The sequence below is a fragment of the Protomyctophum bolini genome (assembly GCF_963924005.1).
Source record: "Protomyctophum bolini genome assembly, chromosome: 14".
NCBI classification, from domain to species: Eukaryota; Metazoa; Chordata; class Actinopteri; order Myctophiformes; family Myctophidae; genus Protomyctophum; species Protomyctophum bolini.
In genome coordinates, this window is record NC_137875.1 from 24,232,074 (window position 1) to 24,251,683 (window position 19,610).

A 19,610-nucleotide genomic window follows, 5' to 3' on the forward strand; every position below is an offset into this window, starting at 1 on the left:
TTGGGTGGGATATGGGCTAAGATTAGTGCTTTTGTAACACTTGCTATACATCCCATGTGTATAGACACGTTCAGAAACAGGTCCCCTGGTCGCAGCTAACATATTTCCTGTAGGCGGAGACGACATATCTGCAGAAGGTCTTCTACTACATTGAATGGTAGAGTGACTGATGTTAGTCTGCTCAAACGTTACTCTTTTACCTGCTTTTTACTAACACTAACTTTACAAAGATGCCCAGAACATCAGGATGAACCTGTGTAGTTTATAGCAGAGGCAACATTCAACTTTCGAGAGAAACGGAATGTCAAAAAATACACCACAGTGGCTGAGACCAGAGCCATAGAGTAATGGTTGAGACGAAGCAGTGAAAGGTCCTGAAAGATACATAACATCAGTCTTACCCAATACCCAATCTTTCTGTTGTATGAACACAAGGCTGCTGTACTTTATACCTCATACTAATCATTTAAAGTATGAGATATAAAGTACAGCAGCCTTGTCTTCGTCTCAACCATTACTCTATAGCCAAATTCAAATACCCAAAATCTCGGCCACTCGCTCACTCACACTCGGTCACTCCAGCAAATTATGGTGAAATTAAATTGGTGACCTGCCAAAATATGTGACAATCTTGTGAACTTCACACAACTTACATGGTCTTTAAGTTTAAATACATCTAAATACAGTTATCTGCTAATGAACAAACTGCAACAATTTACATTAGGACACTAACATTATGTGATTTACACGATTGTCACATATTTCAGCAGGTCACCAATACAGTACACTTATATTAAGTATGTTTGTTTGTGTGGAGAAAACAATGTTGCACATTAAGCAAATCATCTGGGGACCCCCCTCCAAAGTCCCTTAATTGTCCCCCTGACCCACAGGTTGAGAATCTCTGGTCTAATAGCAAAAGAAAAAGCGGCGATATCAATTCCAATGTTCATTTACTCCATGCCTCTCAAGCCTGATGTATGCTTCCGTGTGCAACATGTCACACAGCCTTCAGTCTACCATTGTTGATGCCTCTGGAAATGGAAATGCTTTGGTCGTGTCTCGCGACAACCCCCCCCCCCCCCCCCCCTCCCCCTGCTACAATAACCTTAATAGTAGCAAAAATACATAATGATTATATTCTGGTTTCAGTATTTATTTATGATGTTACCCCCCCCCCCCCCAGGGGGTCACGACCCACGGGTTGAGAACCCCTGCCCTATGGCCCCAGAAAGCCAGTGAGTAACGCCGTGTTTGGATAGCGGCTGGCCAGTAGACACGCCTTTAAAACACAAACAGTATTGCTCTGTCCTCCAAAGGCATGCTTTGTGTGACACGTTGCGTTCCAGTGCATGCACAAGATACTGCAGGCAGAGACACTGCATGCACAGCTTCTATAGTCCATGCTATACTAGGTGGAAAGGCACGTCTATTTGTATAGCACATTTCAGCAAGGCAATTCAAAGTGCTTTACATTTAGAGCTATATCTTGCGCCACCCCTTAACCCTTATCCCAAAAATATTGCAATTTTTTACTATTTAAAAAAACCTTTTAAAATGTTTCAAATAGCCGATCTACAAGCTCACAACGTCTCGATGTAGATCGGTTAGTTGAACTATTTACTTGCGCAAGCAGAGCGTGCAAGTAATGTTATTAGTCAGGTGCTACGATGCATATGTCCCTTAGCAGCATATGATATGACGTCATATGCTGGTATGGGACATACGGAAGCAGACCGGGCAGGTATGTTTTCCGTCATGCTACGAAGCGTATGTCCCATCATGTGATGAAGATATGTACCAATGCCAGGGTATAATTGGTTTAATATGTGCATTGGTGACGTAATGATGATATGTTTCAGTGTCGGGTGGATTAAAGGGACATATGCATCAAACCACCCGAGTAACCACAGTATACCACTAATCAACTCAGAAATTACATATACGTATATATATGGACCTGACATGTCTCTGTACTTGGATTACTTTCTTCTGTCTCAAGCTAATGTTCTGTGAGGTCATAGTGACCGTGACCTTTGAAAAATGACACGTTATGAAATTCCCTTAATCACGTTCACACAAGGTTGAAAATGGACTGACAGACAATTCGAAAACATAATGCCTCCGGGCTGGCCATGGCTGTCCCTCGGGGAGGCATAAACAAATCAGTGTATGATTGGCATGGTCAATAGTGAAAGGCTGTTTTTGTCAGTGTCATGCAGTCTCTCATGAGACCATGAGACACATTTGGTATAAACACAAAGATGAGCACCAGTAAGGTTTGATAGAGGAGGAAGCCCTGGGTTCCTCTGGCAGGATGTACAGAGGAAAGCCTTGACCTACTGTACATATTGTACAGTATTGACCTGTGCTTTTGTTTTAAATGTAAGAAGTTTAAAACAATTAAGAGGGTTGCGCACATCCGCCCCTAGCGACTTTTTTGCGTCCCTAGCGACTTTTAGGCGCCCCTAGCAACGAAAATATGTAGCCAGCCCAGAAAAACATTTGTCATTTATGTGCACTTAGTTTGTATCATCTCTTCATTTGATAACACATCGTTTAAACTCATTGTAATATAAAAAAAAACATACCTCAATTCAACTAATGTTTAGAACGCTATTTTGTTCCGATCCATACAGGAATTAGAAGGTTAATACTTTATGCATCCGAGTGTGTATTTTATTTTTACTAGCAGACTATAAACTGAGCTGCCAGTGCTTCCTCCTTTCTTGCTCTGTCGAGCTCGAGGGGCGCGTTCGGAAATACCGCACCGGAGCGCACTCGCCTAGGCAGAGCAAGAAAGGAGGAAGCACTGGTACAGACAGTCTGTGCAGTGTGCACATATAATAACCGAGCCGAGGAAGCCACTGAGCCTGCTGTGACCTGTGAGCCAGACCAGACGCGCCGACCACTTTTAGTTTTGCCAATTTAGCGGAGTTGAGGCTGAGAAAAAAAAAATGATTTTATCTCTGGCGCATATCTGGCGCCTGTCAACACGATTTGTCCCCAATTCACCAGGGGAAAAAAGCTAGATTTCTCGCCAGAAGCTTTTCACTAATTCAGTCGCTAGGGGGGTCTGGAAAGAAGCTAAATATGACGACAAATCCGCTAAGTTGGCAACACTGGATCAGAGGCAGGAACGTAGCCGGCACAAGCCAACCCCGCAGCGGGAGGCGGTACAATAAACGGTAAATAAACAAGAAGAATCAAAGCAACCAAATCGGTCAAACAAAGATTAAAAATACTTAACGGCTTCCGCGACACAAGAGAATTCGCAGCGGTATGTATAGGTACTTATAGTTGACACATTCTGAATAACTCAATCGAAAATTTTGGAAATAACTCTTCCTACTTCCGGGCCTCTTCCAACTTCCTTCACAGGTGTGACTGATGATACTAATTAAGGCTCTGTTCTGGTCAAACAGAGTCAGGCCAGGGTGATGCTTTTGTGCATGTTGGGCAGCAAACCCCCTTCCTCCTGCATGCCCAGTTTACCTTTGAGAATACACATGGCCAGTTCACATGGGTGTTATTTTTATTTAATTATAATCTCCAGTCTACCTTTGAGAATACATGTTGTTCTGATGTTGTGAAGCTGCGCCAGACCTAACAGTGTCTATATTCCTTTATCGCCAGTGAATAAATGGCTGCTGCTGAACTTGTTGAAGACGTGGGTGAATTGTGTCATACACACAACACAGGCAAGGTTCACACCGCTATATTGGCTCACTGGAAACACTCTTCTACACCAGCTGTGGGTCGCAAAGTGTCCTTGATGAGTGGGTTTCAAATACAGGTGAGTAACTCTTACGGGTCCCTTTGTACACTCAGAGTTAAGTTTGAGAACCACATACATACACTAAATGGAACAGAGCCTTGATTAGTATTACATCATCAGTGAAGGAAGTTGGAAAAGAGTCAAGACCCGGAAGTAGGAATAAGAGTCTCCGTTATTTCCAAAATGGTGTATATGCATAGAGCCTCACAGCTGTCATATCATACTACGTATCCTAGCCTTAATTCGTCCTACTCCTCCCACCCAACACTCCCTGCTGACAGGTGCCGCCCAGGAACAAATTAGCCATTGGGGCCGTGGCCCAGGGGCCCTTGTGGGGGTTAATCCGTCCCTGGTGCCGCCCCAGCCCGTATACATACCAATTATCACCTATCAAAGATAGCTGGACGTTATGTGCTGTGAGTGTGAGCTTGTATCTGCCATTTTTGAATAACCAATTTAAGTAAAACGTTTATTGCATAAATAGCTGCTATATGCTTGCTATTTGTTAAATGGTTAATCCTTTTAACCATGCTCCCGTTGTTAAAAAGGTGAAGATTATTGTAGTCCCTTCAACCAGCTCATGACGAAACTAGACCTGTGCGCGTCGGCCACCGGCTTACTTGGGAACGATGAAGGTTGGGAACCTAGTATGCAATACCCGTTGTCATAGCACCCGATTTAACCGTCTGTGTCCCTTTTGTGCCCATTTATGGAGATCTCTGTATCCGTCTGTGTGCCTGTGTCTGAACTCTGAAGAGTGCCAACTGACTGAAAAGTGGATTGGTTAAGTAATCAAATGGCCATGGCAATCAATTGGCTGAGGCAGAGGCTGGGAATTCTACAGGTGAGCACTGCACTCTGTGTGGTGGTGTGGAACGCGTGTGTCAAATTTGAGCAAAGCATGTCCACAACACACTGATCTGACCAGTAGCCACATGTCTTATTACTTGGCCCTTGCATTTTATTAAGGCATATGGGTTCTAGAGAATGGATAAAATAGCTGCGCTATAGCTGGTGAAAAATAATGTTTATATTTGAAAATGAATGAATGAATTTCAATTCATTTTATGGTTACAGTATAACTTTAAAAAAATCGTATCGTAATGTATACAGTCGGACGGCAGCAGGCCTAGCTATTCTCGTTTTCAATCACTTATTGCACTTATTGCCCACTTGAGGGGGATCCAGGTGGTCACCAGCTACATGATGGAGAGTTGGTAACCTAATGGACTCTTAGATCTTTACCTCTTACGGGTCCATTTAGTTTCATTTTACGCTCTCAAAGAGTTAAAATATCGTTAAACATCGGCATTATTAAATTTACAAGAAGTCTGCACATTTAGAGAATATTAGAAGAATTGTTATTTTGATCAACGTTTTGTTATCTCCTACTTCATCAATGGAATTGTGGAAAAAAATCATATCCAACTATATCAAAATATTGAAAATATATGACAGGCTAATTGTCATCAAATGGTGGTATGTGACTCAAATTCAGAATACATAATGGGGCTTGATATGACAAAGGTTGAAAACCACTGCCTTATTGGCATGGTCACTGAGATAGTGCTGTATTCATGTAATAATAAATAGGCTGCACAAAAATACATGCAAAACTATAATGGTTGAAGAGAAACACTGCAATGTTTTTCCCCAATATTTCTTTCCAGTACATTTTCTTTTAGTTTCTATATTATGCACATTTATGCTATATTCCAAATATAATTTCTCAGTTAATTTGAAAAGCTACAGTATACTGTAAATTCTTCATGATGAAGCACAACAGGGGAATGTTTCCTTGACAATGACACCTCTTACACCATGGTGTAAAAGAAAATATAAAGGAAAAGCAACACTTTAGCACAAATGCTTTTATTGTAAAAATACATTGTATTAAATAGTTTTCCAAATTAATATAATTAATATAGTGAAATAGGGCATAATGCGATTGTGGGGAAAGGTGCATTTCTCAATTAACATGACTCGAACCACTTTTAAAAATATTGTACAGTATGTGTTGGTAACAACAGGTCTGACATACGTGTCAATAATAATGATAATGTGTCATAAATTCAGTATTCAAGTGCCTGAGTTCGACCATTGCGCTTTTCTGGAAACAAACATATTTCTGATAGAGGGTTAAAACATGAGAACTGGACACCAAGCTATACTAATGTATGTCCAAAAGGCACCCTATTTGCATAATGACTCTAGTACGTATATAAAGAACGAATTGATACCTCACATTAATATCAGATTCTTGCATCATGCATTTTACTGCACTACATTAATTAGCATTTCTCTAAACTGTATGATATGAATTACTGGATAAAGATAATGTTATCAGTAAATAGTATTGCTGCAGTGCTATGGGCTTAGTCTTATTTCATGTATTTTAAATGTAATTATTTTAAATTAGTTTTATGCAATAAATACACTGTCACATGATGAGAAATGGCTTGATAATTGATTAATTCATTGAACAGTCCTCACAAAACTCCCATCTTAGTTCTAAACCAGCATTTCTTCAGCTAGTGTAGAGACTCACCTCAAGTCAGTCTGTGGTCCCTAGCTCTACACGTCACAAGACTGACTGGACCCCAAAACAAAACTAAACATTGCTAGTGTTGAGGATGAGGATTTCACTGTGTAACTACATAGATGTGAGCATAAATAATATATGAACCAGGTCAGGCAAGATGGACACATCTTGATACAATATGCAGACTAAGTTTGCATATTAAAAGAATATGATTAAGCACTTATATGTTATTCTCATCAATTTTTTTGTAGCTCAAAACATGGTCCCATAGCATGATGGGACCTGTAGTTTTACCAGCTCACTGAAGCTTAGATCTTTGGACTTTCTGTGCAGATTTTGAGTGAATCTTCTACTAGGGCCAAAGGTCATGTAGCATGTGATTAACCATACAACATTATTCCTGCCCCTATATCAAAGCACATTTTGATTAAAATACCATGACTGGTAATGTGTGCAAAATAACGCAGTCTGTAGATATACCGAATGAAGCTACGTATGGCTCTCTTTTTTGGCCCAAGTGAAATATTCTAGAGGCTATTCTAAGTCATGTCTTGTATAATAAGATACATTTCACTCCTAGCAGCATTACAGTATAGCTATTCTACAATAAGAAGAATTTGGCAAGGTTTTTCATCTGTCAATCCACCCTCAGTTTCCTTTGTTCATTGTTTTCCACCGCTGATTTACCATTTGCATGTCCATTTACTGACGCAAAAGAGCCATTCTGATGCTTCTTAAGAGACGTGCTGTGTTTCTTGTAGGTCTGTGGTGGGGGAGAGGAGAGGGACGTTGATGCTTTTTATGTGGTTTCTTTTCGATATTCGATTATCGAAACGAAAGGAGAAAAGAAGAAACACAAATTGAAATGTTAACAAATGTTTGCCAACTCACCTGAATGTAGAAGTTAGAGAAAAGGATAATGAGTGTGACCATGTAACCTATTTGGAAATACAGCCAGCCCCTGGGGAAACTACACACTGGCCATATTACTGCACACAGTGTCTGTGACATAGTTAGGAAGAACTGAATCTGTGGGAGAGAGAGAGAGAGAGCGAGAGAGAGAAAAAATGCATGGTTAAGTACGATTGATCAGTGCCTAAAATATGGAAGGTATAAATATTGCTTTTCTCCAGGTTTGCTGTGGCTAAAAGGTACTGTATAAAAGGATGGTGCAGGAAAATAGCTAGTCCAAGAGCACTTGAATATTAAAACAGCAAAACCAACACACAGGACAAAGACGTCTTTCATCCGTTACAATACTTTGTTTATCATGTATGGAATCATCCACACTGCACTTGCTCAACAAAGATACAATTTAATAATAGGTAATGTTTTGGTCAAGGACCATTACCTTAAGACATACACCTTGACCGAAATGTTGCATATTAAATTGAGCAAATGCAGAATATGTCATGTCATTGGTTCCTTGGATTATACACATTTGTATACTCCCAGAGTTACAGGTGGATAAATGAACACTCAAGATTGTACGAATCTGTCACAAAGGTGAACAAGAGACTTTTGATGACCCATTTTCATAAGTGTAAGATAATGAACCTAAACGGTCACAAGAGAAGCCACCCATAGTGTATAGTGTTTAATAGATAACTATAGAATAGGATCTGGACAGAGACAGCACAAAGAAAGGTAAAATATCTAAACTTGGAAAGTTGGTTCATGCTAAACTCTGAACAAAGACAGCACAGAGAAATACAGCAATCTACAGTTAGGAAGATAGGAAGTTTCATCGAGGCTCTCGCCTTACTTAGCAACTAGCTATCTCTAGGTATTGCCTTGAGAAGTGTGTCCTGGAGTCTCGTCTCCAAGTAGGGTATCTGAGTTATTCTCTACCGGTCTTATTTGAATTGTGTGGAAGTCATGACACTCTTAACCACCAAATTCTCTAGTTCACACAGGTTGTGCAATGTTGAAGGAGTAACTCACCAGCTGTAGCTGTGTGATGTACCTCTTCCACCAGAGGTATGGCCTTATGGCTGGGATGGCTGACAGGCCATAGTAGGAATACATGACCACATGTATGAAGCTGTTCAGGCAGGCACCAAAGTACGCTGTTGAAGTGAATAATACCAGTCAATGAAAATTAGCATTTTTTTTTAAGCAATGGAGAAGATAAAACAAAGTGTGTGTGTGTGTGTGTGTGTGTGTGTGTGTGTGTGTGTGTGTGTGTGTGTGTCAGTATATGCCCCTGATTGGCTAACCCGATCACTCGGCTTAAATGATTGGCCGAGCTTTGCATAACATTTGTGCCGCATAGCAGTATAAATGGAACAACTTACATTGTTCCTGACATTTATGCCCCAAATATGCAGATGTACTGTATATGGACTGGTCAATGTATTAACCACAGCAATGCCAGGCAGACTGATAACACATGCCGTGCTCATATGCCCTAATATGGATATGCTCAATGTCAAGCAAATCGGTACATCACATGGATGTGGTAGGCAAAAACCGACACAGACAGAAGGTTTCCTCTGTAAATAAGAATATATATTATACTGTGGTGTCTCCATCAACAATGGACACTTTGCACAGTAGACACTTAAATGAAATTCCTGTTATTACCCAAAGCTGTGATTACCCGTCAAAATGTCTGCCGTGAAAAGGGTCTATTAACTGAAATGCACACAAAAAGGCTGATAGTGTCTCTTTAAAGTAAATAGTTATATATCTGACCTCAGGAACATTGTGTAGTGACAGTGTACATATAGTTATATATCTGACCTCAGGAACATTGTGTAGTGTACATAGCAATTGTCAGTGTGTCCTAAAAGAAAGTTCACTTGAACCACATGAACCTCAGCATCCCTGTACATTTGGCGAAAATAGTCCACAAGCTCACAATGCATCACAATGTGGCGCGTTATGAGCTTGTAGATCAGCTATTTTAAGATATATAGTGTAGAGGGAAAAACATTAGGGGGGCATATCCGTGGGGAATCTGGTCAAATTATAGGGTTTAATAGAATTTGATATCAGCTTTCAATGTACGACAGGTCACAGCAGGCTTGTTAACTAACATTGCCATAGATAGTTAACTAACATTGCCATTGTCTAGATTACCAAACATTGTCGTGAATTCTGCGATGACTTCCTGCATGTCACCAATGTTTAGACAGTACTGACTTTTCCGTCAGAGCGGTCAGGCCATACACCTTGAGCTCAGTCAAAGGTTTCTGTTTTTGTCCGACATCAGTGCATGTTGTCCACCGATCGACCATCAGTACTCTGATATCATCAATATGATGTCATAGTCTGGCCTGGGCTCCATATTTGGGCATGGCTAGCAGGGAACTCCATATATGGGCATAAAAGAGACAACGGGCTGTGTTGTTGGCATAGAGTTATAAAGGATAGAGGGCGGACATCCCGATTCCCCGTCCCCTACTATTAATTTTGTTTGGAAGTTGCTCTGTAGTGTTCTGAAGCACCCGGAAGAACTACTACTACTATTACTTCCGCATTTTTCCAATCAATATTTGGTGTCCAGAATGCGGAAGTGCTCAATGTTAAACCCCAGCTGCACGGACAAACCCCAGTTTCCTCGTGCTAAATCCGCGGGCCCGCCTGCAGCTCCAGCTGCAGAGCACTTAAACGTTGGCCAGCCCTTTTGGGGGCTTGGTTAAACCCGAGCTGCAAGTCTGCCTGCATTCTTAGCTCTGACCAGTAGGGCTCAGCGCTGCAACGCTGGCCAGCCTTTCTGGGGCCTTGGTTGTTGGACAACGGTTTCTGTTTGTGCCTGACATCAGTGGCTGTTGTCTGCCGACCACCTGTGACGTCCGCACGGTCCACCAACCGACGCAACGCACTCTCTAGGCATGTGCAAGCCCCATCACATGCGCAAATCTGCGTTGTTAGGCAACAGTTTATGTTTCTATCTGACATCAGTGCATCTGCCCGCCAACCCAGTAGGCAATTTAACAATGACAATTGCATGTATCTACATCCTTAGGTCCTATAAAATCACTTTCAGCACTTTTTTGGGGGATGACATTACAGATTGTAAGATGGGTTATTGTTTTGGCTTTGTTGTATGACAAATTATATAGGGCTAAAGTGGTTAAGGCCCAATGACTTGTACTGTTAGTGGATCTAAATTATTTAGCTTACCGTGAGGCTAAATGGCACATGTGGATGTGGTTGAGTGATTTTAGTTACTGGAGGGTAAAGTAATGTTAAAGCACTCACAATGGCCACAGGGTACCCAGTTCATAACAAACCACCAGATGTTCAGCATGGTAGCATGGTGGTAGATGTGTAGAAACGTGATCTGGTGATTATTCTTTCGTAGTATGAAGAAAAATGTGTCCATGAACTCAATGAGTTTGGAGAAGTAATACCACCATAGAACATTGACAATCTAAAAGGGAAAAGCAGAACATTACAAATCAACATTTTGGAAAATGAATCAATGATAAACACTAAAGAACAAAAAGTGTATTGCTTGACACAATACAAAAAATGTGGGGAGAAAATCAGATGTCATAGCAGCAACAGCAGTGAGAATGAAACATGGGAGAGGTAGAGTAAGTGTAACAGTCAAGAACCGTGTGTGTGTGTGTGTGTGTGTGTGTGTGTGTGTGTGTGTGTGTTGTGTGTGTGTGTGCGCGTGTGCGCGTGCATGTGTGTGCGCGTGCGTGCGTGAAAAGACGAGTGAAAAGACGAGAAGAGCTGAATGGAGTTGAATGAGAAGTGTTGAAGTATGAGCTGGGTGATACATGATCAGCTCTGCAAGCTGATAAAACAGAATAAAAGTAGGCTAAATTCTGAGCTGCTGGGCCTCTGCATGAATGAGTGAATAAGTGGACATATTTCCTCCACGGTCTAACAGTAAATATAAATGTGCAGTGAATATATAAATGAATCACTATGAATTCACCGCCAATTAATATATGTAGAGTCTATCAGCAATGAGAGTCTGCGACTAAGTGGTTAATGAGCCCTTCTGGGAAGCCAGAGGCCCTGGGTATCCCAGGTAGAGGCCCTGGGTATCCCAGGTAGGACTCCAGACCATGACAGCAATGTGACGATGTGTGTCCCTGAGCAACTCTTAACCCTTAATTGCTCCCCGGGCCATAGAATGGCTGATCACTGCTCCTAGTAGTAGGATGGGTACATGCACACACTGATCAAACTTGTTTATCACTGCAACGCTGTGCACAATTCTACTAGATTTTCATTGTGATGACAATGCAGCACTTCTACAAGGATTTCAAGGTGCAGCAGACTCGCATAAATGAGACACAGATTTGAAAAGGGCTGATGAGAAAGAAGCTGTACTAGTACAAAAAATAACAACCACGCAGGTCATTTACAGAAGGAAGTGTTGTAATATGACATTAAGAAAGTAAAAGGAATGGAAAAATTGTCAAATTCTGTCATTCATTTGGTGTTTTAAAGATAAAACATGTCTTGTCTTGCCCTGTTATCTGCTTCTGGGTCACTGTGTGTATCCTGACAGTAGAAGTTGTAATCACCGTACCAAACTGCAGCTACAAGCTGGAGAAAGGATCACAAAGATAAATGGCTATCATAATAAATGACCTCACATGACACATCCACAACTATGCACACATCAATTCAATTGCATGACAATGTGGCTATTTACATGAATTCAATAAAGTAAACGAATATGCAGACAAATATGCAGACAAATAATAACCATGAGGAACTAGAAAGGTGCAAACCTTTTCAATTGTGGTCTCTATGGGCAGATGTGAAAGCGTTTTTGGAGGTGCACTCTATAGAGGCTCGTCAACGTAATCACATCAATGTAATTTTCATCAATGTAAATTCCAATTTGGCATTGTTTGGATGTTGTGTTAATACATTTGGTATCAATCAGATAGTTCATGTGTTTTGGACATTCTTTGTGAAATAGGCACAGAACAGAAAATATTGGATGCCAATTATAGCCATTCAAAATGGAATATAAACAATTGCTATGATACATGTTTATCACATAACACCAAAGACATCACATAACTCTTTGTAGAGATATGTGTACATCTTTCCAGCCTGGTAGAGATCAAATAAAAGATACAAATAAAATATAGTAGATGGTTAGATTGATTTGACACTATAGACATCTGCACTCAGTCTCTGAATGAATGTGTTAACATAATGTATTTATCAATAAATAGTATAATGTATAGTATATTAACAGTGAATATACATGATTATATCTATCTATCTATCCAAATAATATATCAATGGATATGTCAACACGCTATTAACAGTGAGTATCTGGATCATTGGATGAATACACAGTACTCGTACACTGTGTAGAGAGTATGTACAGCCTATCAACGATTAATATAGGACAGTTATCCTTAACAGGCATCTGTCAAAGTTCTGTAGTGTACATCCTAGTGGTCCATGTGCAAGTGTGCCAGAGTCAAAGCAGTAATCAAAGTAATCCGAAAAGAACAGAACAGACAGTGCAGGTCTAAGCTCTCATATGGGGATCATTATTATTTAGTGCTGGGGAGTGATGACCAGTCACATTCATTATAACTGGTATGGCTAGTTTCTGTAAACGGAAATCAAATTGTAAGTGAAAAGCCTATAACCTTGATACCTGGACACCTGGATACCTTGACAATCCAAGGTTTTAAAATACTTTTTTTTAAATTGCAAAAACAGATGATCTACAAGCTCACAATGCGTTGCTGCGACGTGTTGTTTTTCTTGATATTCATATGATGAAGTATAAATATCGCCTAGGGCTTAAGTGGTTAAAGAGCCAGAATACTTTCATCATCAATATTAATTAACATAGAATACACTGACTTTGTGACCATCATGTATACATTATACATTGGCAAGTCTGCACACACTGCAGCAAAAGAACAGCATGCGTTATCCTGTCGTAATGTAATTTTTATCACAGCATTAGAAGATTAAAAAAGCACTGTGATCTGGAAAGTTGACAAGAAAATAATTCTTTGATTGAACTCATTGAATGGCATTGGTTATAGTCTGCCAAAAGTTCAGCCGTCGATGGCTGGGTAAATGTCAGAGTACAAGGTTTAATGAATCACGCTGCATGAGCCAAGCTAGGCGTTTGAGGGCTTACGCAATGCAGAAAGAAAGACAGGGAGCTGGATAGAGAGGATTGCACAGAGGAGATCGTTTATATTTACAGGTGCATGAAAAACCTGCAACCTCATCTAACCTTATAACCACTTTCAGTCTGGCATCCCTATTTTGGGTCATGTCATTATGTCATTACATGACACTTGAGCATGTTGATCAGTTATTTTAGCTACTCGTCGCACAATGAAGTATACACTATAGGGCTTTAAGGGGTTAATTGGCAAATAGAACATACGGTATATTGTTCTATATTGTTCTCTACGGGTGGAGCCAATGGACTATCAAATTCCTACAATAAATAAACATCATTCCATTCAAACAATTTCACTGAAACAATGATCAATTACTCTAAGAGTAGAGTTTCATCACTGGATAGAGAACAATAAACAAGGTATTTTCATTTTTTTTTACTTCCTAAAGCGGGGTTTTTTGAGAAAACAAAAGAGGGCTGTGCTGATGTCTGTGAGAAAGTATGAGGGATCTGATTGTTGAAACAATGATCCCGTCACAGTCCAGCTGTGTCCCTCTCTAGCTCCCAAATAGCATTGTGTCTTATGCGTCTTTCAGTGCATGACGCCAGTAGCCACTGATAAGAATTAAATGTGTCACTCAATACAGAACAAAAACACATGCAGCAATGACTGCAACTTCCCATGTATATTTCCAGTGAATATGCAGCCATACAGGGACCTTTCTAATTATGTACTTCTGCAGTGTAGCATTGCAGTCCTAAACCAGAAGGACCCTTCACATGTAGCGTCCTTGGTCCCTGCTCTGGACACATCATAATAGGTGAATACAGTCAAAACAGCAGAGCTTGTAGATCTTCTATTTTTGTTGAAGAGAGTTGGTGTAGACTAGAGTGAAAGTTAAGGGAGTCAAGTACAGACCCACTCAACAACGCTTGGTGTTTTCATTAGGATGGCAGACAATTTTAAAGCAGCACACCTAGTGACCGCACGGTCCGCACCTTTGTACACCACGAATGATGGTACATCTATTAGGACAATTTGGTAGTGAATGTTGAAAACCAGGACATTTTAAGGTCTATTCATAGTCTGGATTTTCGGTGGTGAGGTGACCACCGCTCCGGTGGTGAGCTGACCACCGGAGCTGAAATAAAGTTGCGCGGTGGTGAGTAAAAACAGAGAGAAGGGCTGGAGCGCTGGCGGTGGTTTGCTCTTCACCGCGGCTCGTGACGTCATGTTGTAGTTCGGTGGTCACCCCACCACCGAAAATCCAGACTATGTATGAGCCTTTAGTGTTTTATTGATATTTGTCAGTTCTCAGGAGATAACGCTTTAAACATGGACAATCCCAGACAAGCCGGGACATAATATGGTCACCATATACTGTGCCTACCTCATAGAACATGTAGAAGGACAAGAGTGTGAGGCCCACGTTGTAGACCACCATGAGACCTCTGCAGGAGACTGGTTGTCTGTTTCTCATATACTTGGGCCCCATCCATACGATCAGAAGGTACATTACTGTCAGTGCAAAGGTTGGGGGATAGTTGTCTAGAAGGAGCCATCCCTTCACCCGTGTATCTGAAACAAGTGGAAACGGAAAAAAAACATTGGCTCTCGCTATATATTTACTGTTCTCTTGTGAAGGCACAAAGTTGAGAACAGGCACACAAGTACAACATACTGATGAATGTAGACAGAATTGGAAGTGAATAGTGAAACATATCAGTAAGTACCAGACCATGTTTGTTTAACATCTAGAAAGGTTACGTTAGCAATGGAAATCCTAGCAGCTTTCCTGTGCCAGACCATTCTCCATGTGAAGATGGACATTCTGATGCAGCCTTTCTTTCAATCGCACACAATAATTGATATAACGCAACATAATTTATGCTTTGTGAGGCTGAATATCCAAAGAGGGGCTGAATCAAAGATCGGAAGGCTAACAATCTTTCTAAACCACCTCCAAAGTTCTATCTTTTTTTCGTTAAACTAGTAAATTGTTGCAAATAACTGAAATGTTTCTATACTGTTGTTGTTATTAAGTATAATGCACCTGAGATAGATTCCTCATAGGCCTATGTGCACACAGACATGGCAATAGTTATAATTCTTATTCTGAATTATGAGACTTGCAAAGGCCTTACCTCTTGGACCCATCCATGATTCAATATAGGTGTTTAATTTGTAGTTAAAAGTCTCCATTTATCACCTAAAAGACAACAAATAAGGAATGGTGATGTGTGTCTATTCCAAAATGTGGATTATGTGACATAGATCATAAATAATGAGTATAATAATAAAATTATGATTTCTTAAAGCTTATTGATCCCTAATCAAGCCCCTCCATAGGGCAGTCAAAAGGAAAAGGACAAATAAGTCATAGCAGAGTTTCAAATTGCTTGAACTACCATCGCAAACAACACAACAACCTTACGTCAACACAATCCTGAGTCACTGGCACTATTCCACTGTACAGCCTCAGGTATTACAAGTATTTATTTGCATGTCAGAGATCTTTATTTCTCGCAACGTACTTCAGGCTGAATTAATTATATTCTATAAAATTACCCAAAGGCACAGTGGACCAATACACCACTTGGGGCCATATACAGCACTTCACTCTCTAGATCTGCAGTTATACTCAAATCCATTATGAAATGTAAACACATTATTTGACTTGTATATGCCGATATCTATGGTCGGCTATTCATCATGTTTATTGCATCACCTCCTTCGGTGTGTATGCACGCTGCACAGTCAAATTTCTGATCTCTCTTTTAAAACTGCTTTTATTAACTACTTTTGCCTTTTGCTCTACTTTATATCTCTCTCTGCTCTTATTTCAGTTTTTCTTTCTTCTTGTTTTACCCTGTGCTAATATCCACACATATTAAGACACATTTTGAACATTAGCAGACAGTCAATGATCTTGATTCTGACTTTGATACTGTATCTTGTTTAGACTGTAGACTAGAGAGTACTTTGTTTTTGTCCAAGCCAGGTTCAATGCATGTTTCTCTTAATGCATATCTTGATACAGGTCTATGACACTGAGGTTATGGCCCTGGAAGTCAGAAATGTGATAGATAATGTCTTGAACGATCACATTTTGCTTAAACAGCAAGAAAACATAAAAATATGATTGACACAATAATTGGATTGGCACATCAGAGACTATGTATATGGAATGTATATGTACCTATTAATTCGTCTTATTCTGATCAATAAAATTGATTATAGATAACTAATCTAAATACTATGCTAAGAGTACCATCTTCAGAGTAGCACTTGAACATACAGTGCTGACAAGTTTGTGACAGTAAGGTTGATGTGATTAATGCTTTACGCTATGGTGGAAACAATCGTGTAGGCCTAAGCATGGATTTAACCATTATGGTTTATGCTTCAAATTGCCTTTTTACTAATAGCTGTGTCAGCCATTGGCCATTAGTCTACACAGGAGGAAGTGAAGTGAGGCTTATTCTGATCATGTCACATGAACATCAATGGCTCGGTTATAACTGAAGCATGATGCTCAAACATCATAATCTGGGAGGCTGGGAGCCCTCATTAGTAGCAAGCCTATACAATGAGCCACAATCCAATAGCATGTTAACAGTGTAATTTCTGTTTAGCTGCACAGTGCATGTCCTGGAGCCAAAATGTGCTTAGCGAGAAATAGAAGCCTGCATCTCTCCAAAAGTGCAATGCATCAACTGTAGTTTGCGCTCTGCACAGAATGCAAGGGAAATAACAGGACTGCAATCTGCAATGGAGATAGATAAGTCATGTGACTTTATATCCTGATAAATTAGGTACAATATATATCTGTGCTGCCTGTGCATTGTATTTAATAAAATAGAATCAATAAATCACTGGCTACTCTGTAGTTTCTCATGAGTATCACTATCACATAAAATAGAATAGACTAACAATAACTTTATTGGCATTTGAATATGTTTTAATGTGTAATCAGTTAACCTGGTAGCAATAGGTATAGGTCCCTATCCATATACCTATACTGTAGCCTGCAAGATTCATCAGTCAGAAGACATTCAATAATTAATTCTGGAGAAACTTCGACCACAATCTCGAACTGCACCCAGTGAGAATACCATTAATAAAGTTATGGGGTAAGAAGAAAAAACTAGTTTGGGTGCAAAAGAGTCAAGACCGATCAGTAGAATATTATAAAGTAAATAAATAATAGGCTACTGCAATGGTACTGAAGATGGACGTGAGAAGATAACGTTGTATTGTCGCTTGACTTCGCATCTATCAGACTATGGTAGGCTACCTATATACTACGGTAGAGGTCAACGATTCACTAGGCAGCATCACTCCAACTATTTGCTTTGACGACGCTGCACAAAAAGCATAAACCCTTACGTCTATTTAGTAAAGGCGATCATTCATCCACAAAAAAAAATCCAATTCAATTAAAATCTTGGAATCCCAGCGCAGACTGAAAACGGTAACCTACCTTTGTGAGAATGACTGTGTAACCTTGGCTGGCCGGTCTCTCTCTGCACAATGTGCAGCCTTGTCGCTCAGTGGAAAATGTAGTACAGTAGTGGGAGGAACACGTCCCCTGGCCAGTTGCCTCTGGAAGCGCGTTAAACTCCGAAGTGACACACTGTGTTGCAACTGCAGATGAGACCAGCCCAGAATAGATGAGGACGATGCTTCCACCCAGCAAATATAGACCTATAGTTGTGAAATTTGAAGTATCTGTGATTGTGCGGACTGTCTGACATAGCCTACATTGTGTGTGTGTGTGTGTGTGTGTGTGTGTGTGTGTGTGTGCGCGTGCGCGTGCGTGTGTGCCACTGTGTGACTGTGTGAAATGACTTTATGATCATGTCAAGTAGGATACTTAAGCTTTTATGACATCAACACGTTTAGCCCCTGGCATGAGATAATTGATCCCCATGCATGCGATTTATCCGTGCAAAATATTTGGCGGCCGCCCAACGCAAAATATAACTAGCGGCGGCCGCCCGTAACCGCAACAACGTAGACCTATGTGTCAGAGTTTTTAAATAATTAATTTCAAACTTTTTTCCCTTAAAAATGACAACTACCCCTTAATCTGATCCGTTTAATTATGCTGTATTTAATCGGGGATCATATATAGCCTACATTTTATTTATATTCCTAAAATGCAACTTTTTATGAGGTAAGGGGATTGCAACTGATAATGACTCTCTTCACGAGTGACAAACTGACAAGTGACTGAAGTGAGGTAGGCCTAAGCCGCCTAATGCTTTGAACGATTGAACTAGACTCTAGTTCAATTAGGTCACTCTAGTTACTAGAGTAGCCTACCAGTAAGACGCGCAAACGCGGGAAGCGAACGCAGCTGAGACCCTGCAGATCATGGCTGTCTGTCTGTCTGTCTGCAGATCATGGCTGTCTGTCTGTCTGTCTGTCTGTCTGTGTGTCTGTCCCGCTGTTACTGTATGTGGACCTGGCCCCTTTTGTGCCCATATATGGAGCTGAGTGGACCTGGCCCCTTTTGTGCCCATATATGGAGCTGAGTGATTGCTGATGCAACACACTCCATATTTGGATAGCGGGACAGACACACAGACAGACAGACAGACAGACAGACACACACACACACACACACACACACACACACACACACACAGACAGACATGATCAGCTAGGTATCATAGTAAGTGCTCACAGCATTCGCAACTAGACAGTCAGCATGCAGTTCAGTAAAAATGTAGTTTTACTACCATCTAGTGGTGGCTTACGAAATAGCTATTTCAGATGCGCAGTGCTCCAAATCCAAGTAAAAGTAGTCTACTTCAAAATGTATATAGGTGTATGTAATGTGGACTCGTGGAGGTCTAAAGGAAATGTATCTGATGATTCATTAAACGTTCTCAGTACTTTGTTTTCAGATAGAGAATGTCCAAGAATAATAATGTGCCTTAATAGGCCTAAAAAAATAAGTTCAGTTATAACAGTTATTCTTGAATGCATTTTAACCACTTAAACCCCATATTGTTTGAGTCCATTGGGCTCTATGCTAGTGTATTTATTTTGTTAAATTAAATATTGGATCATGCTGGGAAGTGGGTAAATTCTCACAGTAGTGTGAAAGTGAAGTCACTATACTGAACTGGCTGACAGTATTGGATCACTTCTCTCATTCCACAATCCACACCCATTCAAATAATGAAAG

General features: G+C 40.4%; 1 protein-coding gene across 2 annotated transcripts; it reads right to left on the reverse strand.

Moving 5' to 3' along the window:
* Positions 1–5,704: 5,704 nt before the first annotated feature.
* elovl5 (ELOVL fatty acid elongase 5) lies at positions 5,705–18,015 on the reverse strand. 2 transcript variants are annotated; one of them, XM_080781736.1, is made up of 8 exons: positions 17,895–18,015; positions 15,556–15,620; positions 14,841–14,989; positions 11,763–11,840; positions 10,530–10,701; positions 8,265–8,389; positions 7,212–7,349; positions 5,705–7,083 (listed from the first exon to the last, which is right to left on the reverse strand). In XM_080781736.1, the coding sequence occupies exons 2-8, from the start codon at positions 15,611–15,613 to the stop codon at positions 6,958–6,960; spliced, it is 846 nt and encodes a 281-aa protein (XP_080637862.1). In that variant the 5' UTR covers positions 15,614–15,620; positions 17,895–18,015; the 3' UTR covers positions 5,705–6,957. The 2 variants fall into 2 exon arrangements, with proteins under 2 accessions (XP_080637862.1, XP_080637861.1); XM_080781735.1 differs by having other exon boundaries at positions 14,802–14,989.
* Between the last annotated feature and the right edge of the window lie 1,595 nt (positions 18,016–19,610).

Excerpts from the sequence above, each read along its gene's own strand:
- elovl5 (XM_080781735.1), bottom strand. The coding sequence starts at position 15,613 with ATGGAGACTTTTAACTACAAATTAAACACCTATATTGAATCATGGATG. Across the intron at positions 14,990-15,555 it reads ATCATGGATGGGTCCAAGAG|ATACACGGGTGAAGGGATGG; the intron begins GTAAGGCCTTTG and ends CACTTGTTTCAG. Across the intron at positions 11,841-14,801 it reads CCTTCTACATGTTCTATGAG|CTTGTAGCTGCAGTTTGGTA; the intron begins GTAGGCACAGTA and ends TCCTTTCTCCAG.